General features: G+C 37.2%; 1 protein-coding gene across 7 annotated transcripts in view; it reads left to right on the top strand.

Annotated features, from left to right (window-relative positions):
- The window catches only part of INPP4B (inositol polyphosphate-4-phosphatase type II B), a 366,554-nt gene extending 356,346 nt beyond the window's left edge, over window positions 1-10,208 (top strand). For all 7 annotated transcript variants that reach the window (XM_032687037.1, XM_032687036.1, XM_032687038.1 and 4 more), the window contains one exon: window positions 10,034-10,208. In XM_032687037.1, coding sequence (XP_032542928.1) covers window positions 10,034-10,208 — 175 coding nt within the window. The remainder of the gene's footprint in view (window positions 1-10,033) is intronic.
- The last annotated feature ends 15,447 nt before the right edge of the window (window positions 10,209-25,655 follow it).

Raw genomic sequence — 25,655 nt, 5'->3', positions numbered from 1 at the left:
GTGTAAAATTGGAGGTGCTGAAATTGCCTGCAGCACAATCTCATTCAATGTTGTGTTCTAAGAACACTGAAGTTATTTCAAAAGACAGGGGGGTTCTGCAAAATTGGAGCAATGTTTATCTAAAATGGAAGCACCATGAGATGATGAAACAATGAAATGTTTCTTAAACTGTTTTCCTTCCAGCATGGAAGATAACTAGTGTACATAATAGAGTAGAAAAATGTACTGTAGACAGAGATAACTCTCCACCATCTCAGTGAGGGAAGATTTATACACTTGCTACCTTCTGTGTCTCATCCTGGGGAGGGAGGGAGGGAAGGAAAGAAGGAAGGAAATACTCCAATATTGCTACTGGCTTGCTGCTTCTTCAGGTTTTCCACAAAATCATGGAAGTTTCCAATTTTGTTTGGAAAAATGTTTCGTATTTTTCATAGTAAAACACCCTCTTTTCCCAATTACAGGCATTCTTAAAATAGCATGCCTTCTGCTTGCAAGTGATTGCTATTACCACCATTAGTGGAAAGCTCCATTGCTGTACTGCTTTGCAGTTGCATCAATAGCTTGCTGAACATATTCTTGGGAACATTTATACTTAAAATATCTGTGTCCCAGTGACTCCAAAGTTTAGGGAATTGGTGGACTTCTGTAGATATTCCCAAGGCATTGTAGCAGTAACTCTGGTGAGAACATTTCCTCACCACTGATTGTGTATTAGAGATAACACAGTCTACAATACAGAGAAAAATGATAAAAAAAAATAAAAATAGTATGTATCTGATTGTTCAATCCAGATCAGGAAGTAAATTGGCACTTGGCTCATCATTAAGTGATACTGACAGTGTAGTGAACTCCTCTCCTGTTCAGGGAGTCCTGGCTATAGTTCATAGAGCCTTTTCTGAGAGCTGCACCTTTGATCTTTGGCAAACTCTGAATTACTGTGGCTGCACTGACCAAAACCATGTCCTTCAGTTCTTTCTAACAGTAAGAAAGATGTAGCATTATTATAGAGAGAAAGATATTTGCACCTGTGCTATAATTTATTTACTCCTTGCTGCTGGCAAAGACTTAATGATGCAGGAGGTAAACAGATGGCTTATTGAATCTTTAGTCTTTAGTGGTCTTAAATCTTCCAAAAGTCATTTCTTCCTGATATTAGGGGCAAAACAGTATGGGATTTCATCTCTTCACTCTCCCCAGCAGTGCAGTCCTCTTTTTGCTTAAAAATTGACAGTCTGTGCTAATATTCTCTCTCTGAGATATGATGAACTTACTAAGAAATCTGCTAGCATTCAACTAAAAAATTTCCTTACAAATGTGAGTAGCCACAACAAACAAAGAGAAGAAGCTTGTATTCAAATATATTGTTTATAAGATTTCAGCTTCAGTCTTCCTTGGTACTTGGAAAAGAAGAGTATTTCCTCCTGAGAACAGGCTCCAAAAACTTTGGTGATCTTGTAAATAGATTCTAGAATGAAGCAAGTAAAGGCAAAACAGTCACATCCATTCCGCTAATTTCCCATAGAAAGGGTTTGTTCCTCAAAGTCTCTACATACTACCCACAGAAAGGACAACAAATGCATTCAAGGCACTTCATAAGAATTTTAGCCAGCCTTGTCATTTGCTCTGAAGGTAGGATGGTGGTGTGTTTGGGATTCAAAAAGAATTTTGCTTGCATTTTATAAAATTCTCATATAATCAGTTTGCTGAAGAGAAGGTGGTTTCTTGATTGGACTGTTGGGATGCAATCTCCAGGTTACTACAGTCTGCATCCCAATCAGTGCATTTTTGGATAGGTTGTTTTGGTTAGCTGCCTACCTAACCTAAGTAGGGCTGCATTTTTTGTTCCTGGTACCAGCTAAAATCAGATTTAGCTGCATTTTTTTCATGATTGGGGAATCGATATGTGCACTAATTCCCCTTGCATAAATATACCCACGTACTGTGTGTGGTACAGGTGCTCAAAGAACAGCTGGGATTGGAACAAATCAGATCTCAAGCTGTTAATGTGTTTTTAAAAAACTGCATCAGTGTGTTTGTTGAAAGTAAATAATGAAGTGGCATTATTTAATTGAAATGGAATAGTAGTTTTCAGGTCTTGCCTGTGGTTTATGACTCACACATTGCTTAATCCCATTAAGAGATTATGTGTATTGGTGCCATTAATCAGAAGCAGTCACATTCCTCCTTTTGTATATCTCAAACTGAAGCTGCAGGTTAAAACCAATGAGTTACAGCATTCCAATTTATATTTACTGCTGTTCAACACCTTCCTCACTTAAAATGACCCAAATTACAAATTCGCCATAGATTAAGCGATGCTTTGTTTACACCAACAGTTCCTTGACCCTAATTTCATCATCCTACCCACAGATTTAAACATCTAAAAATTAATGTCAGATTTTAAGCATCATTCTTCATGCATGACTGTTTACTTGTACAGCAAACCCTTTCTGCCTGTTAAATCAGCTTTGCCACTTGTCCTCACCATAGGGAAAAATACTAAAAAAAAAAATCTTTGCCAAAAGAAAAGGGATGATTCATGAAGATTTTTTTTTTTTTTTCATGGTCAACAGAGTGTATTTAAACCTGATTACACATATGAAAGGGAGAATTTATCATGGGTTTCTGTTTCACTGTGCTGTGTGAGCTAAATGTATAATCACATCCTTAGTAAAAGTTCCTTGCTATGACAGAAACAGACTGGAAATCAATGTGACTCACTAACCAATTATACTATACCATAACCTTATGGAAGGGAAATGTCATGGATATTCAGAATTTACCTGAAGGTAAAACCTGTGGTTTCTAGTTTGGTTGTTTTCCTGCAGAGAGACATAGATCACATTTGCTTTAATGTTGGTTGCATACTGGACAAGCCTTGCAGGAGAAGTTTGTCAGGAAAGATTTTGCAGTTTTGCCCTGAGAATTTCCCATATATATGTAATCCTAATACTTTATAGAAGAGTGTCTAGGAAGATTATTAGAACCGTATTTTTTGATAGAAAGAGAAACCTTTGTAGAATTGATGTGTAATACTGCACAGCACTATTGGTAAATAGCAAAATGAAACAGCAAATCCTTTGCTTGAAGTATAATAGAGGCGAAAATCATGTTTCCAAAACCGCTCAGCTCTCTTGATAGGTAAAGAATCTCTCCTGCAAACCCATCACTTCTCAGTTCAGAAGCTAATCTCTCACACAGTCAGGAGAATAACTTTGCAGGACTTGAAGCCTCTGCCCACACTTGTAAATTAAAAACCACTGGGGATAGATTCTAGAACATCATCTTAGGGATTTTATACAGTGAAATTATTAAATATTTCCTGGCCTGATTTTGGCAGATTTTAGTGCACTCTCAGGTGATTCCAGGACAATCTGGGAGTTGGCAGGACCAAGGGACTGTTCCCAGGTGATGGCATCTGGTTGTCCATTTTGGCAGATAAGGGGATATGGGCAAATAAAGTCAACTTGATTTTGCTGTTCAGCTGCAGCAATGGGGAGTTGCTGAGGGTGGATTTAAACTGCTAATGTAGGTGTCTTAAACACACCGGTGATGAAAATGGATTCTGATTCTAGCTGGATCTTATCTATATCTATATATATGAAATGTTTTCACTATATGAATTTCATCAATGTTACTTTTTAGCACGTAGTTACTCTTAATGTTGGGGGGGAAAAACATTCTTGCAGCCATTCTGTATCAGTCACAAAGGAAAATATTAATTCTTCTGTGATCTGCAGAGATTTCTGAAGTGCTGGGATTAGCACTGGTAGAGATGTATCTTGTCAAATGTGTTTTGATGTCATGCATATGTTTTATGCATAGTAGATATAAACCTTGAAACTGCCCTTTCATGTATTCATCAGGACTAATTGTATGTTACAAAACATACAATATGTCTAAACACAGACAAACAGTAGGGGGTTTGCTCTGTGGTAGACCCACAACTTTGGGACAGAATGAGCCAAACTGGAAATTTTTCTGGTTTTTTCTTGGTTTTTTTTTTTTTTATTTTCAGATCTATCTGAAATGCCATCTGAACAAATTAAAAATGTTTAACCTAGAGTTTAGTATTTCAGCACTTTTTCTTTGACTTTCTCTAATGTATGACAATAATGAAACAGGAATTGCTTTCATAAACAAGAAGTCAAAATAGATTTCTCTTTGACCTTCCATCTTCTTGGTCTGAAGCTATCAGGTACAATCTGATGTCCTGCACTATTTTTTTCAGGAAATTTATTGTATGCCAAACAATAATCGAGCACTAGCTATGTTCTCTAATTTTGTTAAATAAAAAAATACCTAACTTGGGAACTATTTTTGTTATTTTTAAGTGTAATCATGTGATGGTGCTCTAATGTTTTGTCATTGCTTAAAGAATAGGTAAGCATGTGTTTTTGTGGCTTTTTTTTTTTAAGTATGGATATTTTCCTAATTTATCTCAGAATTAATTTGATGTCTTGCTCTTAATCTAGAGAAGACATACAATAGATTGTGAGTACCTGGTTCTGTCTGGAAGACTTCACAACTTTCAGGAGAGAGCAGGATTTCAGGGAGATGTTTCCATAGGCCAACACTGGAGTGATCTGTGCTGTTTTGTTGCCTGCAGATGCAGGGTGTGCCTCTCTTTCACTTTCTCTGGGAAATCCCAAAACAGCTAAGATGATAAAATAGGCTGGAAATTTGCTCTTTCATGGTTATTTTGTCTTCAAGGAGAACACATAAGTAAGTAGCAGAGGGAAAGAGCAACTGTGTAAATAGAATTTTGACTTGAGCATTCCTTCCAAAGAAACCCTGTCTGTCAATGTGATCAGTGTAAGACAATAGGGTTTTCCTGAATGTGGTTGTGTGGCTGTAAGACCAAGTGTCTCCTTACCTCTTATGAAATCCTACTGCAAGATAGTGTATTTATTAATCTGTTGCTTCTTACTGAACCATTGTGGCCTGTCCATAGCAGTGCTTAAAATCTGTACCCTGTCCACGGCTGAGCCTCCAGTAACCCTGCTGTTTCTGACCACCTCTTCAAAATGGGCAGACTGAAAACCCGTAATAGTGGTGTAGTTGTGAGCTTAAAAAGCTGAGTTACTGTACATTAGCTGTTTTTCAAGATCTAGGTGTCATACCACTGTGACTACATCATGATTCTGCTCCTTGGCCAAAGTCAGTGGTCAAACCTCATGTTATATGAGGTGCTTTCCTTATTATTTCCTAAATAATCCACCAGGAAAGTAGTGTGTTATAACCAAACAAGGGAGACAAGAAAGGAGTAGGGAAATACAGGATGCCAAGCACAAGCTAAAAGCATAAGGAAAAAATTTGCGGTACGAAAGGTAAAACAGGAAGAGGGGGGTTAGTATGGCAATTTGATAAACAGATTGCATTGTTTGGTTTGTTGGTATGTTTAAACAGGAGCTGTCTCCAAGCCACTGAATTCCTCAGTGTTCTTAGATCTGAGACTGCTCACCAGTTTCAGCAATACTGGTTGTTTTTTTTGAGCCAAGATTATAGGATCACATAAGCAGCAAAAATTGATTTCTAGCATTTTTTGCTTTATTTAATGCTATGTAGATTTGAGGAAAAAATTGTGAGTTATTTTCTACAACATGCGTCAGAAAAAGAATAATTCTAAAGCTTGTTGATATAGAAAATTTCTCTGCTGGTCCCCTTCCTATACCTTCCATTTTAAAACAACACAAAAACATTTTTTTACTTTTTATAAATTGTTGGAGTTTTTATTGTATCAACTTCATTTTTCAACATAAAATTTTGTTGCCCAATATTCCTTTATGTGTTTTATCTGAGCTCTGCTCTCATACAGAAATCCTTTAGGACTAGGCTGAGACCTGTTTATTTCCTTCTGAATCATGTTTTATTCTTCTAGATGTTATAGTGCAGCAGCTTCGTAAAGGCTAGGAGATATTCACAAGGATCCCACCTTTTCTCTTTGGAAAAAGTTAAGGCTGCCTTCTAGAACTGTAGTCCTGAATGTTAAAACAGTTGATTTTTCTCTGAAGTGCTTCACTGAATCGCAGTAACATGTAAAATGTAGAAATAAAGTTGCTTTCACTCCAAAAACTTCTTTAGAGAAGCTGCTTTTTGAAAGTTATGGATTTGACTGTCTTGAAATGAAAACAACGGGTAAGTAAGCAAAGTTGTGTAGGATCGAGAACTACTAGAAATAGTTTCTATTTGAAGAAACATCTCTGCTGCTATTGTGGGATGGGATTCAAGAGAAGCATCTCACTTTTGCTGTTTTCCTATGTCATCACTAGAGTTTGGCAAGAAAAGCCCAGCAGGCCTAGAAACTGCTTGCTTGAGTCTGTCTGCAAAAAAAAGGAAAGTTCCCATGAAGTACACATGCAGTAGGACATGAATGCAGACTAAAGTCACCACTAACACATGGGATCCTTGTCAATAGAAAGCTGCCTATCTATTCTACCTGAAGAACTGCTTTAGAACACTTTACCTTTTCCTGTATCACTAATAGCTGGACCTGGAAAAGTTCTAACAAGAGAAGCATAACCTAAAGTGTGAAAATGCACCTCTTCCAAAAGTCTTGTACAGGGATGTCAGTGTGACTGATAATCAAAAGCCAGAATGTGCCCTTGTATGTGTATTTGACTCTATAAGGACTTGAGAGGCTTTTTTCCTCACACCATTTTCATTGTCTCTGCTTCACTGCTTTGAGGTTCAAACAATTTATCATCTGAATTTAAAACCAACAGAAAATACCTGCTGTTTTGCCTTTGTCTCATTTGATAGGCATGCAGCATTATCCCAATAGGAGTTTAAGATGATAAAACATGAAGTGAGATAGAAGGCAGGCTGAAATGGTTATATCATCGTTAACTTAAAGCACCCTTGGCTTGTACAATGTATTTGTGCTGTGCTGTAATTCTCAAATGAACAATTTGAAAGTAAATGAATAAAAATAGTATGATAGGCTAGCGGGGTGTTCATGACTCCAGATGTTACAGACTTAGAAGCTTTCACTATTCCTCCTAAAATTATGTGTGTTTGTGAAATAAAAACTTGCTGCATATTTCGTGAATCTTCTCCCTTCCATTTGGAGTGAGTTCAGAGCTATTAGAGTATGGTTTGTGATGGAGAGAACATCCAAAACTGTGGCTATAACTTCACACCCCAACATACAGAACTCTGTTCTGGTTGTGCTGTCTGTCAGAAGCCAAATCAATCCAGCTGACATGGCACCAGTGGGATTCATGCTGTTTGCAGTAAAACTTCCACAGGTTTTGATGAGCCAGGGGAAGCAATGTTGTGCTGCTGGCAGCTGGGTACAGGGCCTTGCTTTATTTAACTCTGTGCATTAGTCACTGGGGAGAGCACTTTAGGAGGTGTGTTTGAAGACATTGTTACTGCTGTGCATTGAGAAGTATTAGCAGAATTTAGCAAGGCGTCTGACCATAATCAAATGTCCCTCTTAAATTAAAAGCATGTTTAGCTATCCTGCTCAGCCTGTTCCTAGGTAGCTAATAATGGAGTTAGATCCTCTTGCTCTATTTTGAGGATGTCTTATTGAATCATGCATAGAATGATGTGACTAATTTGTGGAACAAAAGTCCCTGTGCATCAGCTGTTCACTGTCATTTTCCTAGGGGGAAGATAGAACTTTTTATGTTAAGAAACACTGATCATTCTTTTCAGCATATCAAAAGAACAAATGTACTGTAAGCTTTTCTATTGAAAAAAAAATCATAGAACAAGTGGTTTTTATCTGTATTTCCATCATTACACCTGCATAAATCTTACTGATGCTAACAGGACTCGTGGCAAGGTAGGTAAAAGACAGTCACACTGAGATGTGGAGCACAACGGAACAAGGCACGCCACAGAAGTAGGGGGGGTTCATCCCTGTAGGGGCAACCTGTAAGTGTGAAACTCAGCCTGCTCAGAATAAACCACTGGCTTGCAAAGCTGAGGCTCTCCAGATTGACATACCCAATGGTGGTTAATGCAGTGGTTGTGCAAACTTAGTGAATGCTCAGCTTTATTGTTGCCTAGATGGATTTTTCCGGAGGGGAAAAAGAGTTTGGCCTTTGCATCTGCTCTGCCATAGGCACGCATATGATGTCTGTGGTGGAAGACACCCAGGGAACAAACCAAAAGCACCTGGACCCTGTGGTTGGGAAGGAAGGGATGGGACTGAGGCTTGAGCTGGAGCTCTCAGTTGTGGGCATGATGAGGGTAAGCTGAAACCAGCAGGCTTACCTTGAGGAGTAGAAAAGGGGTGAGTGTGCAGTGCAAAAGGATCAAAGAGGCAGACTTGTGGGATCCTGTAGAGATTAAGAAGGAAAATCAGCAGGCAGCATGTTTTTAAAAGCACACAGAAATACATGATAAAGGAGAACATTAGCAGAGAGCAATACAACTGATCATAAATGTTAACATCATCACTGTGAGCAGAAGAGGAAAGTAAGTTTTGGGGGTGGACCCTAGGACAAAGGCATTGACTGAAGCAGTCTGATACAAAACACAGAATTATTTATTTCAGTGTTGACAAAGTCACCATAACATGCAGTTAGATTAATTCCTTGACAGTTTCTGAGGGAATTTTGTCTACAATACAGTTTCAGTTTTACCCAGGTTCTATCCACGAACACCTGAAATCTGCAGACCAAAAGCAGCAGACACACTGCCACCAGTAATTGCTTTGACCTAGGGGCAAATAATAAGGATTCTTATCTTTTATTTTGCTATTTAAAATAGTATGTGTTATCCTCTTTATTAGTGTAACATACAGATTGAATGTTCAAAGCAAAGAATGAAATTAAGAAATTATTACTGGAGGTTTGCTTAAAAGGGAAATTGTAAATGCAGTTCTTGTACCTCTCTTGCTATCCAAACTCAAGGAATTCAACGTTGCCTTGTAATACACAAGTCAGCAAAGCAGGCTTTCTGTAAGATGAAGTGACTGCTGCTGTCTTCAATATACCCTTCTTATTTTACTTAGGACTGTGAGTTATTATCTTTACTTTCCTACAGCCTCTTTATGTCTGGCAGCATTTTCTTTCTTGAAAAAAAGAGCATACCTGGGACATGTGCTTCTGAAAAAGCACTGTGTGGTAATCTTATATATTTTGATCTTCTCAGGTCCACAGAGAAAAATGGCAAGTTATCTTTTCATCACAGGATATTCACAGCAAATGAAAAACAAAGATCTTATCAGTCTTTACTGCCCAAAGGAAGTCTATAAGCAGGACTTCTGAGAGTATGCAAGTACTGTTCAGAGGCACTGAGGTGGTGTAGTTGAAGTATGTGTAATTCTACTTGTAGAGAAGCTGCCAAGACTACAGTAGAAAAGATTGGCAGTGAAAGTATCCCTGCTGCTCTGGTAGGACAGTGACAGCACAACTTCGCTGTAAGCAGATTAGTTCCTCCCTGACTTGACTGAAGAGGTTACAAGTTAATTTACCCACAGGAATGTAAGTGCAAGCCTTTAAATGAAAAGAGCGACTGTTGACTTCAGAACAGTCACCAGCACTGATGAATTTTTGAAGTCAATTTACCATCATTTAAAACTACTTTAGAATAGCTGTTCATTCTTTCAAAAGAGAGTGTGTGCCTTTTTTATTTCTGCCAAAAGACTTCCTAATAGATAATGAAGCAGGACTGAAAAGCCTGTGAACACCACGGAGACACTATTTTTTGCATTGTGGCATATTCATGATCTTTTTTTCTTTGCTTCCTTAACTTTTTTTTTTCAACTTCCTAATTTCATTTCTGTTTGGTGTGCGTGTTCATTTTAGTGATAGTATAGTTCATCTCAAGTTATTTAATGTTAACTTGTGAATACTACTCTGAGGCTCCTAGCAGACTTAATATCATATTAGCCACCTAGTCATCGTGCTTCCCGTGTCAGCTGGAGAACAAAATAAATATGTTAGAAGTACTTAGCATAAATCTGTTTCTTCAAAATGGCTATGTAGTTTCGCTTTGTCAAAGTACCTACGTGTTGGCTTTCTTTGCTGTTTAAATGCTGTTCTATCTGTTCCTAACTTCCCCTGTTTAACAGCAGACAAACCCAGGGAGCACTGAATGAATCGGATGATCCCGAAACAGGCTGTCTAACTGATAACAAGCCAACTTCTCGACACTTCTATCCTGTCGCCTTGCTGCTTGTCAGCTCACACTTGCTGGTTGTGTGGCTTATTTTAAGTCTTGCTTTGCTATTAGCCAAATATCAATAAACTTCACTTGTGTTCCTTTCTTTTCTACAAACAGCAACAAACTAACTTTAGAAAGAGGAATTATGTTGTACTATTTCTACAATCTCAGACCCCAAGGATTCATCTTTAAGATGCAAATGTCTGAAATGTACTGTGTTTTCGTTCTTTTTTTTCTTAACTCTAAGAAGTATACTATGCATTGAGTGAATTGGTTTGCTCTTTCTGTTCATGGTAAAGCTTTCCCACTGTAATTAGCGCAAAGAAAGCGCACTGAACGATGCTGTCACTGTATAGAATATGTGGAATCCTGAATGCTTGAACCCCTCTTTCCAGAGTAATTAGTCTGACAAAAAAAAAAAAATATTAAAAATGAATTTGCACAACACAAACTAACCCCTAGACAAATATGGCAGGGCGGTGGTTTGTGAGACTTAACTTTCATTGTGTTTTTTTTGTCGTTACTAGCTGATGGGATTGGTTTTGTTTAATGAATGATTATTACTTTGCCACAACTAACCCCTTTCTGTAGAGTAACTAAATGGAATAGCATCGGTTCTGTTTTGTAATGAAATTAACCTGTTTGTAATTGTTGCTTTAGTTGCTTTTGCTTTCGAGACACTTTTATATTCTTTTTAACAAAGTCCTGTTTATGTCTTGATGCACCACTTTGGCACTTGTGACTTTTGTACTGTATGTGAACGAACATCCTTCCTTTATAAAACAGAGAGGTGGATTGGGCTGTTTGAAAAGCCATTCTCTCTTTTTTTTTCTTTTTTTCATTGCAAAGCTGAACATACAGGAAATGAAACAGAGATGAAACTTTCCTTCTCAAATCTCTAGGGCCAGACTTAATAAAATGCCTTATTCCTAGAATACGCATTTTTAGGGCAATGTATTCTCGCACATATATAGCAAACAAATTGAAAAAAAAAAGTATGAAAAGATTTAAAAGTCAAATATATTTCTGGAATTAGAACAAAATGTATCATTAAAGTATTTAATTTTTTTTTTACTAAACTTCAAACCTCAAGGGCAAATATATTAGGGGGGATGGAAAAATCTTATCACCTATTTCTGAGGGCAATAACTGTACTGGGCCTGGCCTTGGATTTAATTTTGTAAGATGTATCATCACTTGTGGAAAACAAAAATGTAGAGTTGAATCTTTGTTATTTTTACTTCAACTGTTGCTGAAACTCTGCAATGAACAAATAAAGCATATTTATTTATTCTGTGTTTCATGAAGTTGTACTTTTTCCCCCTTTCACTAGAGAAGGATGCCGCATAGAGAATGTACTGAAGAATGTCAAATGCAGAAAGTATGCATTCAACATGATACAGCTGATGGCTTTCCCAAAGTACTACAGACCTCCAGAAGGGACATATGGAAAAGCTGACACCTAAGTTTAACAAAATCAGGAACATACATCATGCTAATTAGTGAATATAACAACCGCTGTTTATGACGTATTAATTGGCAATGTATAACCAGTTGAGGTGTTATTTTTACCAGGTTTTATCATTTTATATTAAAATAACTCTGGTTAGTCGTTATGAACTAAAATACCATGAAAAAGCAATGGACTGGATATTCTCAAAATCAAATATCAACTTATCTTTGTGAAGTTGAAGCTCAATATGACTCATAAGCCAGCTGGAAATAGTTTTTTGGGTCATTTGATGAGGATTAAAAAAGGGAAATGGCGTTTGCTCTAGGAACTGAGGTTTGCAATCTGGAAGGTGGCATTCTGACTCCAAACCAAAACCTGATATTTGATTTTAAGGGGTCTCTTACTGCTGGAAACGGTGTTTTCTGGAACCAGCAGAGCACTGAGGTCTTGTTCACTAATTAAATCCTACACAGAAATGTTTATGAAAGATGCTAATGCTAATATCTGGGATAAATATAATTTTGGTAATTACATTTAGCTTCTTTACATAATATGTTTTTAGTAATTGCAGCCTGTAATTTCAGTAATTCCATTCTGATTCCCTGCAGTTCATTTGGATGTGTCATTTTGGCTTTCTGTACCATAGCCAAATACCACTTATTTCACTTTCAGATAAATCACATTGAAATCAAGGGGATTAATTCTACAAGTAAGGTGACCTGAATTTGACCTCTCATTTACTGTAAACCCTTAAAAGTAAATTAGCTTTAGTAGTAGGGAAAATTAGTTGTATATACAGGAGTTAATATATCTTTAGGCTATAAAAACATGTATGTTATTACAGAGCCTAAAATAAATTTTATAGTTATGAGTAAACTGCTGTATTAGGACTAGTTAACCACTGCAGATGATTTATATCAGATTTGTAATGCTGCAGGTAGACACTCTAGGATGGAGAACTATCAGCTTTAAAAATTAGTGTTAATGCTCTGCCAGTTTGTGTTAGTCCTGAAATTTATCTTGCAAAGAACATTTGTGTTTTCTAATTGTATCTATTTATTACCTTCTTCAGACTCCCAGAGAGAAATACAATTTAAAACCCCTAAGTATTCACTGACCCCAAGTATAACATGTCATTACATTCATTTTCATATCTAAAGCAGAAGTATGAGAAATTTATCCTAATGTAACTGCCCTGGGAATTTGAGCATCTGTAGGAAATTGTAATTGCCATGGATAAAGAAGTTAATGTTTCCTTACTCCTATGGAAGTTAAAGAAATCTTGATAAACCATGAGTTATGATTTGTTCTTTTTAATCCATTAATACCCACTACTGGGTATAAATCTGTAACTATAGTAGTAAGAATTTAAGAGCTCATTTCTGCAGATTCTGTTTGGGTGATCACATGGAAATGATCTATCATATGGCTAAAGTTAAATCCATCTTGTATATTTGCAAGATTAAGCTTTGGGGCTTCTAGGAAAACATCTGAAAGAGATCCTTGTTCTACTAATTAATGACTTCAGTGGAGCCAGAAATTCACCTATACAACATGTTAACTAATTGGAACTTTTTTTTTTCTCAAAGTAAAGTAGGCAATGTAAATAGTGTTTTGTTGCATTAGTTTTTTATTTCTATTATATAATGTGCTGTCACTAGTGACTTCCTTGTTCTCATAATGTGTTACTTCAATATGTGTCAGAAGAGTTGGCATTGCATCACAGATAAGCTCAGACAGATGAGAACATAACGCCTTGATTTTTTTCTTGTCGTGTACCAGTACAAGTGGGCAATACTTATTGGATGGCTGGATGTGTGCATAAATTAGTGTTTGGACCTTTAACTATAACTTAGCTGATCTGTACAAAACTTCTTTGTGGATTTATGGAACGTAAACCTTCCGAGGAAAGTCCTGTTTTGTTCTGTCAGGTTTGTCTCACTAGTCCTCTCTATCTGCATGTTTATTATTAGCTTAAAAAAACCCTGCATGGGCAGTTTAGAGATAGTGATAAATTCCTTGTACATCTCTGCAGCAACCCACAGGTGTACAGTAGAAAATGCCAGCCTTCCCACAGAAATTCTGATAAAACCTGTAAAAGTCTGCGTGGGGATGGTACTTACTGGTTGGTACTATGGGTATCTTTATCTGAGTCCCGTGGGCATTTTGTTAAGTTCAAAATATGAAATTGTCTAGATTTTCTTATCGGGAAAATAATCTTTCAAGATTTTGCCTCAGCATTTTAATCCTACTTGGGTTCTAAATTGTCCCTACCATGTTACTTTTTGTCTTGAACATGTTTTTCACATTGAAGCCATGTTTTTGGTGAGGAAGAAGAAAAATGGGCACTGAATTATTGTTTTAACAGCCACTCACAGTATGTTCTTTTGAAAATAAATAATCTCTCATTTCCTAAAACTAATTAAGAAAAAAAACCCCTTAACTCATATCAGTGGGCTGCAGTGAAACTTGACTGTGCTTGGGCCATTACAGAAGAGTAAGGGTGGGTTTTGTGCTAAGACTGAAAACTTTCACACAAATTTTTTGATTAGAACATCTTATTGTAGGTCACAAGACCCTTGTAAAACCTGTTGACATGGTTCCAACACTTCTGGAAGAACCTTATTGCCTCAGCAATGAAACAGGCTCAAAAGTTTTGTTGTTTTGCCATTGCCTGCTAATGCAGTCCATGAAGGCAAGGGCTGTGCCATCAGCTGAGATTTCAGCTGATCACGGATTCAAAATTATTTGGTTCTCTGGTTTGCCTTTTATGAAGAATCAAAGGGAAGTTTGCTGCAGGTTGATAGTTACATGGTTTGGAGCATTAGTTACATTACTCTTTGTAGCAGCTGCTTCAAGCCTGGGGCCTCGCACAGTCTTGTAGCTCACTGTGAATATCAGAGGAGTAAAATTAAACAAACTAGTTTTTGTAAGCAAACTACATTATTTGTTTTGCAAAGGGTTAAGGTAAGCATACTGATTTTGGTGGTGGCAGATATGTTCCATATCTTCTCTCTTAAAACATTTGAAAGAGTTTGTAAGGTACCTTACCTTACCTTTATACCTTACCTTTTGTAAGGTATAAAATAATCTTCTTTGAGGGGAGAGCAGTTCTCAAGGGCTAAAAGATAAAAATTCGAAGGTATGTCTGGCATCTAAAGCCAAATCTTGTCTTACTCACAGAAGATACTATTTGTAGAAATAAGGTCATCAGGATCTGTCTTGAGAAATCCTGAAATAAGGGCTTATAGCTTTGAATATTTGTACAATGCATTACATGCTTATATGGGAGTTTTGTACCACAGACTAGTGTCTAACTTGAGAGCTAGTATAAAATGCCTAAAAAAATAAGGAAAGTTAAATAATTTTTTCTCAGAGATGATTGTAATATTGTCATAATACATAACATGCTTAGGCCTGACATTATTAGGCAGGCAGGTTTTTTTTCCTGAAGTCTTCTTTTGGGGAATTTCAAATACGTTCTTGTTAATGTTTATACTTCAGCTTTTATGGAGCAATTAGGAAACAGAAATTTTTAATTATGTTATCTGATTTTTGTCTATGTGAAGCTGTGTATTTTGATGGAGTACTAGCAATGTCTGTGGTATATAGATCAAATAATTTAGGAGGACAGCTGAAACAAAATACTAACTGAGAAAGAGCCTTAATGACGTCCTTTGCAATGTTAATTTTTGTACTGTCTGAATTTTGCCATTACATAAGTGAAATAAGGAAATTAACAAACACTCTCTGTGTCTAAATCAATCACTCCTGATGAAAATTCACTTATTTGCAATGGAATAAATTGTAATGGTATTTTAAATCTCCACTAGTAATTTAGGTATAAAGAAGTGCAACACATCATTTTGAAGCCCACTGTATAATATGCCTATTAAGAGTTTCAGGAAAAACTTACTTTTATTTCTAGATCAAACACAAGTTCATGAAATCCTATGGTCCATTTATAAAAAGCAGAAAATGCAGTGAACATCAACTGGTGTAATAAAGAAAGCAATTGCATTAAAAACTGCAGCACAATTACTTGTGTGAATTAATGTATGTAATCAGTTAATAGTCTTAAAGATATTCTGTCAGTTGGCTAAATTGTAAACTTGAAACCATTGATATCTATGCTCTTTTTTTTTTATTGTAAAGAAGTGTACTGTATAGGCAATGCCATGAGACATGAATTTGCTTCTTGCTTTTCACTTCCTTGCAGCTTAAAAGCAGGTGTTTACAATGGAAATGCTTTAAAATAATTTGCTGCTCTTTAAAACACAGACTTACCTTGTAAATGGCGTGTTTACCAAAAAACCACACAAATGCTTTTTTACAGAGAAAAAAAAAAAGAGAAAGAGAAAAAAAATCCCAGAGTTCAGTCTCTAGAACACTGCTTTTTTTCCCTTAGTCATGCAACACATTGATTGTTGTGTTGCCAGAGCATTCAGCTTTCACTCTGCAGCACTCAAACATTCATTTGCTCTTTCTCTCATAGCATCTGCTGAATAAGTAATATAACAGCCATGGATTTCAGCATGATACTCATGATTCAACATTTAAAAACTTGCATTTGCTCAGATATGAGGCTTAATACTTCAGGGTAAATAAAATAGAAGTTGCTTGTGAGCCAATGTGTTTATATTCCAAAGAGCTGAAGCACAAAACACAGGGATTGTGTGCTGAGTGGGAGAGAGAGTGACAGGAGGAATCTGACTGTGATAAGAGAGGCCCTGGATCTGCAGGGTTTGGAGTGGTGGGATTTGAACCATTCTACTCTTACTTAAATCCCTAACTGTTGGCAGTGGTGTTTGGTTACTCTTTCCATGCATGCAAAGTACTTTAAAAGTTTTCAACATTTCTGTTCTGTTTATGAATGATCTAACTTCAAAATTTCTAGAATCCCAAATTACTTTGGTACTTGTTTTCCTTTTGTGTAGCTGTCCCTTGTAATGTTCCTGTCTTACATTCTGGAGCACACAGGGCTATGTATAAGTAACATTACCAGGGCTTCAGTCTGTGTTTGTCCAGAGAAATGAAGCACAATGATAGCAATTCAATGCTTTTTATATTTCAGAATTTATCTTTTTTGTTTCATTGCTGTCTGTAAACCATGTCCATTGAGCACTGTGTATATATTTTTATTTAAATAAATGTAATGTTTATTTTTTATGTTTCTGACTTTTTTGTTTGTTACTCATTTTTCATTTTCATTATGGTGGTGTTGCCCAGAGGGCGTATTGTGCATGTCAGTGAGGGTGGATTTCCTCCCATATGAGTCGGTGGAAGCCCACTTGCAGGTCTTGTTCGCTGCAAGTATTTAAGAAAAGTTCAAAGATACAACAGTTTAAAGCCTGCAATGGCCAAAAATTAATTGTTCCTAGTCTTGCTGCAACTTTCACCTCAGAACCAGGTGGGTCCTGCATTTTCTATTTCAAAACAAACAAAACATTCACATGCCCATAAGGAAATCCTTTTCACATAACTGTTGATCTGTAGAGAGTTGTTCACTGTAACAGGTGGAGTCAACATCTTTCGTAATGAAGACTATTAAAAAGGTGACATGGCATGCTTTGTCTGGTATTACATCTTCACCCTCCCAATGCTGGACCTTGGGAAGTAAGTATGGGTTGCTTCTTTGCTGTTTTTTTTTTTTTTTGACCTGCTCTTGATACCTAAATTTATATGATCTGTCACCACAGTAGAAGGTAAGTTCCCCATGGTTGGCTGAAATGTGGCAAATAGACCTTCTTTTTGAGTGTATGATAAAACATGGCTCACCTTCTGTATTATCAGTACTATGAGCAGAAGGTTGTTGCATAATTTGCTATCTCTGTTTATATGCTAGCATTTTTAGTTGTTTTACTGAGATATATACAGGGGGATGTTAATTACCTGCAAGATTCTTGATAACCTTTAGAAAGCACCAGGAGCTAATGGTTATTATGGAAATAAGTTAAAAAGCTGTTAGCATTCAACCTAGGAGTTTTGTCTCTTGCTAATAAAAGTGACAGTCTTAAAATTCCTTTGTCTCACTTTGCATGCTTATGGATTTTGTCTTCCGTGTCAACCAGGGCCACTTTTTTCTCATGGCAATGTAAGAGAGAAAAGGAGAAAAAACCTACAGCTGCAGTGAGATAGTAAAAATATGTTTTCACCAATTCCCCTTCCAATGTTAATTCAGGGAATGTTTGAGTAGCAGTGTGACCTGATGTTTCTGAGCCATAGTCTGCAGTGTTCTGTGCTGGGCTGCCCATTGTTGATGCTGAGAGTGTGTGTACACAAATACTGCTTCTGCTGGGCAAGGCAGTGAGAGCTCTCCTGTGCATTTAGTGATGCATCTTGTAGGGATCACAACCTTTAGTAGTCATGTGACAGCTGCTGTTAATGGAATTAAGGGCTGTAGGGTTCTAGATGCAAACTGGACTGCGTGCTGCTTGCTTTGCCCAACTAAACAGATCCTACACATTTCTGTGTACAGTCCTAACCCAGTACATAAATGTACTTGCTCTACTGCAGAGATGATGTTCGATATTGTTAGAGGAGTAGATGTAAACGGCTTCTAAATAAGCTGGGATAAGAAGTTGAATTGAAAGAGTAGCTGTGGGTTTTTTTTCATGTATGTGTAGATGTATATAGGTACATATTATAGTTACACTTGCATATTTTTGTCAAATACAGTTTCACTGTTGGAATTGTTGCACCAAGGATAGGTTAAGATGAACAAAGCTTTAACAGGGCTTGCAACATGCCCAGTGGCATATGCTGACTCTAATGGTGAAAGCTGCTTCTGGGGAAAAAAAGGAGAGAGAGAAACAGGAAAAGGAAGATGTTTCCCAGCAGCTCTCATGGGGGAGTGTTTCCCAGACCAAGTCTGTCATTCCTGTCAGGAGTTTGAAGAGCTGAAGCCCTGGCTGTCTGTTCCTGGTCATAATGTTGTCGTCACTGACTGAAGTGGGGCTTGATCAGAGCAGTTCTGCCTGCCCACAGGTTCTGAGACTTGGTGCACGTGTGTCCTTGAGTCTCTAATGAAAACCAATGACTTCAACTAAGGGGCAGGAAGAGGAGGAAGGAAAGGGCTAATTCTGTCCCAGCAGCAATCAGTTTGCTACGTGCCTGCCCCAACAGCAGCAGGCTGCAGGTGCAAGACTGGGAGAATAACAGCACAAGAACAAGGGAAGAATACTGTTGTATTCATTTTATCTTTCCCCGGCAAAGTCCACGTGGGTATTTATTTTTCATGCAAGAATAATTTGTGATTGCTGTAATTTACAGGACAAAGCAGTTTAAACTGCTGACTTGAACAGAATTAGAACAACTGTCATGCATAAGCAGAGCAGAATTCACCCCTTGGGTGATACCACTCCTTAGAAGTTTTCTTTTAGTGTAAAGCTTAACATACTTTGAAACACAGAAAGGTTTAAGGTCTGATCCTTAATTCATTGTTCACAAGCAAAGAATCAGAAATGGGGCACCAGAGGTGAGAAACTTCAAGGATCAGACTTTGTGAGAGAATTCAGAAGCATTCACATTCCTGAACTTTGGTTCAGAACTGCAAAAACTTTTGTTTGTACAAGGCCCCACACAGGAAGAGCTTGTTCGTGGTTATGGTCTGTGAATACTCTTTTGGTGCACAAGGAAGTTGATGGCAGTTTCCTGTAAATGATTATAATAAATAGCTGACACTTTTAATGAACTTGCACACAGAGCAAATATATGCCTTCAACAAGGTCTCTTTTAGAAAGGGATATGTGCAGTAAAATATTCAAAAGAATCTGAATGGGGTCTAGCGGTGTTAGGCTTCCAACTTGTTTGGGCACTTATCAAAGGTTAAAATACACCACGTAAATAGGAACTTTAGTTTATTTTTTATTTAAATCAAGGTAGATTCTCAACACTTTCTATTTCAATTTGTTTTTTCTCTGGTACGGCAGGTAATAAGGGGAGGCCTAGAAAAGCCCAAGCTAATGAATTATCAGTGGCTCTTAGTAAGTCTGGCTCTTAGTATTTTTCAAACGTTACCAGAATATCAGGAAATAGTGACAAGCTTATGACAAAGGAACTATATAAATTGGGTCATCTGACTTGATTCTGGTTCCAGATGGAAAATTAGTGACAAAGATGAGGCTGATGTTACTGTGGTTAACATCGGGACTGGTTTCCAGCAGCTGAATTCTGCTGCCTACCCTATATTATGGCGGCTCTCATCCAGACTCAACTGGAGTCAGTAATCCCAAAAAAACCTGCTCAGTAAATGCCAGCCTTCTTACCACTCAGTTCCATGCATGATGTTCCAGTGTTGGGGAGCAATAAGCAAGCACAGCTGTCCCCTCCTGCCCCGATACTGCATCATGGCACCTGGATTGTCTTTCCATATAGCAGCTGTATGGCTCTGTGGTATGTCATGGAACTCAGTTCAGTTCACGTACTCAGTTCAGTTCAGTTTGGAGGATGTGTATGAAACACCCAGCAGACAAACACAAGCAATAAAATCAGGGAGCAAAGAGATCTCCCCCGACTAGTCAAGGACAGGTAAGGAAGGTCACGTCTAAGCTCTACATTTTAGACTGCATTCAACTTTTGTCTTCACCTGAGATATTCCTGGAGCTGGCATACTTTGTTTCTTTGTGACCGTGGTAGCAGCTGTAATGGACATAAACTATTGGTTTATCAACATAAATATTAAAAAACGTCCTTGAAGAAATGACAGGATTGTTGTAAGAGCTGTGGCTGCTCGGGCAAGCAGGTATCATGCACGTACATTCTCGTACAGGAGAGATGGTTTTGCAGAAAAATGGTTGTTTTTACATTCTCACGAAAGCAAGGGGCCAGGACAGTGCTTAGCCGAGAAGGTAAGGAGGGCAACAATGCATCAAGGCAATCTCTTATGTGATTGATAAGCATCATGTCTCTGGATTTCACACCCAAGGATTAAAAAACCTTTTAGAGGTTGATTAGAAGACCTGATATAAATAGAAAGTACGTGCTTGTATAAGTTAATTCTTTACACTTGAATATTTGATACAGGCGAAGCTAATTTTCACTCTGAAATAAAAACAAACCCCCAAACTCACATATGAAGTAATATAAAACAATACTTTTAACAGCTCCCTTTACCTTCTCATGCTACACCACCTGCATGTTTTGTTGAAACAGGAGGTTATTAAAAGGAATTTAAAATCAAGGCTTTTACTTTTTTAATATCAGTATGGGAAATAGAAGTGAGCATTTCATATGAATGGAAAGTAGTAGCTGTTAGCAGGTTTTTTGTGTGAATCCAGTTAGTGTGCTTAGCTATAAAATGCTGATAAGAGTTAGTCTAAAAAAAAAAAGTACAGCACCCAGTTTATATTTGCATATTCATGGGCATAGTTAGTGGACATTTGGCAGGGGAGATGTGATCTCACACTTTTTAAAAATCAACAGGAAAGCAGTGCACACCATGCAATTTCCTTTTGCATTAAACTTATTAAGTCAAATCAATTTTTACGAGCACATAGGCCAGAGCTCTGGCACTTAATTCCTTTTGATCGTCCGCCTGCTAAATTCTGCTTCTCACTGTGCTACTGTGCAGTTTATTTTTAAGACATGATTTGTTTGGACATCATTAAAAAGAAAAAATTACAACTTCTAGCAGTACTAAGGCACTGAAATGCCTGTCAAGTTATTGACTGCATGCACACAGACACACAGACACACACACACAAATACAAATATGCACAAGGGGGAATTGTAGAGTTAAGGAAATGCCACTGTTCTGTTTGAAGGGTGAAGCAGATGACATACCTGATACTGACTTATGCAAAGCCAGCTTTAAAGATAAGTCTCACTAATTTCTGTGCCTGAGGTGCAGCTTCCAGCTACCAAGTCTGTTAAGTGTCTGGAGAAAGAGACTGCTCTGAGGTGACAGGTTTTAAATGGGAGCTCCTGTGACCAAGTCAATGGATTTGTAACTACAGTGATGTTAACTCAAAACTATCCTTTCCTATGATTAGTGTCCTGAAAGGCACATTTCCTAATTATGGATTCTTTTTTCAGCTGACTGCTACTTAATGTTGGTATAAGGTGTCTTCTATACAAGTAATGCACATCTTTGGCACTAGGGATTTTCATGCTGCTTACATTTTTCTGTGATGAGCATCATAAAATGTTTTAAACATTTCAATTACTGATCACATTGTGATTATACTTTAGAATTTTTTCGTTGTTAGAAAACTAGTAGTCCATTGACATTTAGTGATGGGCCTATGAACAGATCTTTTTACTTCCAGGTATGCTCCACTTACAGCAGCCTTTGGATCCTTGCATTGGTTTGAGCACCAGGAGTTTAAATACCCCCAAAAGCTGAGGGATTGCATAGGGCCCTCGAGCCACTGATGTCACGGAGCCTCAGTAATGGCAGTAAACAAGATCATGTGCTCACACACAGAACTAATTGCTCATCATGCTCCTCATTCAGGGAGGTGGGTCTGGGAGAAGGCTGGTGGTGTATTAGCTGGGCCTGGAACTGTGTGGATCCAATGATCTTTGGGTATTTTCACAGTTTGTGATTGCACCTTCATGGATCATAAGTACTGTCATGATCCTGTGGTCTGCTAAATATCCTGACATTTCATCTTGCTCTAACCTCTTATCTCCTTTTTAAGTAATGATCTAATTAATAATTAATAATTAATTATTTAATTAATAATCAACTTAAGCAGGTATGAGCTCGTGTTCTCAGAAAGGATGGTGTTACAAAAGATAACCAGACACATGAGAAGTTCCTCCTTTGGATAGATAGTCTGGTGAGTCTGGATCTGAATCATCCGTATTGCAATAAATCCCCACCACTACCATATTGATATATGATACCCCTGGAATATTCTAGTACCTAGTTTTCCTCTGCCGAAAGTTTTTTATAATCTACCTACCTGCTGTGTTTGTTTCATAATGTGGGAACCTGGATGGAGAACTGGGTCAGGAGAACTGTTGTACAGGCTTTGCCCTTTGAGCACTTGCAGAGTTGCTCAATTGATTATTCTTAAAAAAAATAGACCAAATATGTGGGCTCAGTGAATACTATGTATGAGTCATGCTATAAGGTGACACCTCAATAGCAGGGATCAGCTTCACCAAGAGAAGATTCTGTGTGACAGCTTTCCTTTGATATGCCCAGTCAATTGCAAATATGGAGTAAATTCAGTAAAATGTAGGCTTTTTGAATCAGTTCAGATTTTATTATGCAGTAGGGATAATATTGCAGATTAGCCTTTAGGGATGTAGGTTATGTTAAGTAGAACACCTTCTTCAAGGCTTGGAAAATTTATGATTTAAAATGAGTTTTCATTAAACTTTGTTAAGAAGGCAAAGACATGGTGTGGATTCCAGTGAGAGAACCAAAGCCTGGTACCCATAACAAAATTATTCTAATCATGAGCCAAAAAGATCAGAAACTACCCACCTAATCTTCTGCAGGATAACCAAATGCAGTTCAGGAAATGTCAGGTGTAATTGCTACTTAGCTTCTTCAAAATGCGCATTTGTTTTATCTATTGGGTATAGAACACATTTTGTTCTGACTTTTGTTCCATTTCTTAAACTTAGGCTTATGTCTTGCATCCAAGGCAGGATAAACGTAGATAAACTTGACATTTGCAGGTGCACACTTCATTTACCCTTTAGTAGAAAATGATCTGGTCCTCCAATAAAGTTTTGAAGTATCATAGGCTGTAAGATTAAAGTATACACCCATAAATATGAAGTTAATCTATGACGATGGAACACAAATAGGACAATAAATATGACAATGGGAAAACAAAAAATATGCTTTATAAATAATATTCTTGCAATGTTATTCGTAACGCAACACAAAACAGGATTTTGGTGAAACCTTTATGTATATTTTAAAATCAGTTAATCAGGTAAATAACTGATTAATTGGTACACAAGGTATGTCACCCTTCAGTATTCTATATCAGTCCCAAATTTCATTTTGGAAGGTATGGTTTGTTTTGATGGGAGGTGCAGTTGGGGAATGACTGTTACAGTTTTTCTGTTCGTCCTTATTTTCAATTTGTGGTAGAGCCATAGGTCAGTGGACAATTTATATGTAATGTACTTCCTATTTGGGGAAAAAAACTACTTCTCATTCCATCTGAAATTAGATATTGAACAAATGAAAAAAAGTTGGGAAATTAGCCAAATCTGTCAGGAAAACTAAGTATCCTGGGTGTTGTCATTTTTGATCAGCATGCTTAAAACTTAAAAAGTAGAATAGCAAGCTCAGCCCTCTTGTATGGCAGTAAAGACTTTTTATTCCACTTCAACAGTTTCCTCAATCATTTTCTCCCAGTGCGCTGCTCGGTACATGACTAGGTTTGACAAGAAAATGTGTCATAATATCTCCTATTAATGTAACACATTATTGAAAGAGCAAAATGAAGATTGATAGCAATTAAGGCAACTTAAATTCTAGTTCAGCACACAAGGTAGAAGTGTATTATATCTATTCCTATTTTAAGCTGCTGGATGCTCATACTTACACATTTTTGCTTCCCTAAAGCAATCCATGTAAGGGGAACTTGACCTTGGAATGGCAGCAGTACTTTAAACTCCTCTGTTTCTTTGCTTGGTATTTGCTGTAGTTTTTATTGGCTGATAATTTTCATCCTCTTCCACTGTCTAGAAAAGGATGTAAAGCAAAAGGACAAAAAGTGTAGTGCACAGTAATACATATTTTTTGTCATAACTATGTGTATATATATACACACACATATGTATATATATAGTGCACCAGTGGGAGTACAGACATCGCACATTTTTCTCTGTGCCTTATTCTACAGCAAATTACCATCACTGTGATGATATATTCTAGAGGATGAGAAGTAGACTTCAGCAGTGAAAATGCTACTGATCACACTTTTCCAAGTTGCTAACTGTATCAAGATTTTGCAAATGATGCAAGATCTAATACATTGCCATCACAGTTCTGAAATTGCAATCTAAATTTAAGGCTGCTTTATTTCATTTTATCTGCTAGAGGAATTGTGATGAATTTCACATATAAATATGTTTTCCAAAGGAAAATTAGAAATTTGCATTTCTTTCATTGATAAATTAGGTATGATTAAGACTATCACATTTTAAAATGTAGTTTGTTTAAGATGGATCTTTTCTTTATCATGTGTCCATGTTTTATTAGTAGGTAGTTGGTAACTCATCCACTGTTTCTTTTCCCTGCAAAGACTTTTATAACGGGTTATTTATATCTGAATTTACCACAACAAAGAGAACAAGACAAACAATAGTCCACATAGATGGATATGGAAAAAATAGTTGTGCGCTTCTTCTATGTTGTGTCAGATCCTATCACAACCAATAGAAGAACATAAACTAAATGCAAAAGATTTAATTCTACATGTGTATGCAGGTACCTTAGGCAAAACTGGTGATTTTCCTTTATGTCCATAAGTGGTGAAGGTCAAAGAAAATACTTTTAATCCAACCATACCTGTCTGGAAGTAGACAGCTGGCATGAAAAAATGATAAAATCAAGAAAACCTATTTATTAAGGTGTTCTACTGCTATAATTACACTAAACTTAAAATGATACCACAATCAAACCACTTTCACATTACCTTATGGTTGGACCAAAGTTAACTAACAAAAGTTATCAAATCATTGAATTCATCAGACTCTCCCTGAAAGCGGAAGACTTTGGTTACCTGATTACAAAATCCCACTCAAGAAAGTCAGCTTTATTCAATAGTTCCCTACGACTTGAGGAAATGATGAACAAAACAAAAAAACCCCAGTCATCTTCTTTTAAGTCCCTTGTGCCCTCGTTGTGGTATGTCATGGATTAGGTAAAGTATGCCCAGATAACCCCATATAGCTGACAGCAATAAAAATCCCAAGGCCATTGCCAGCTTGTCTCAGGGAGCTTCCCATCTGATCATGGCTGAGACCCTTTGTACACTTAAAGAGCCCTTGGTGGGGTGTGTAAGAATCACCTGTGAGCTTTCTCATGAACTGTTCTCTGTCAGCTGTGGTTATTTTATGCAGTGTTGACTACTGAATCCAAACTCTCTTTAGATGA

This window comes from Chiroxiphia lanceolata, chromosome 4 (genome assembly GCF_009829145.1).
Source record: "Chiroxiphia lanceolata isolate bChiLan1 chromosome 4, bChiLan1.pri, whole genome shotgun sequence".
Taxonomy (NCBI): domain Eukaryota; kingdom Metazoa; phylum Chordata; class Aves; order Passeriformes; family Pipridae; genus Chiroxiphia; species Chiroxiphia lanceolata.
The sequence above is the reverse complement of the archived record's forward strand: the minus strand, read 5'-3'. Positions and strand labels throughout refer to the sequence as shown.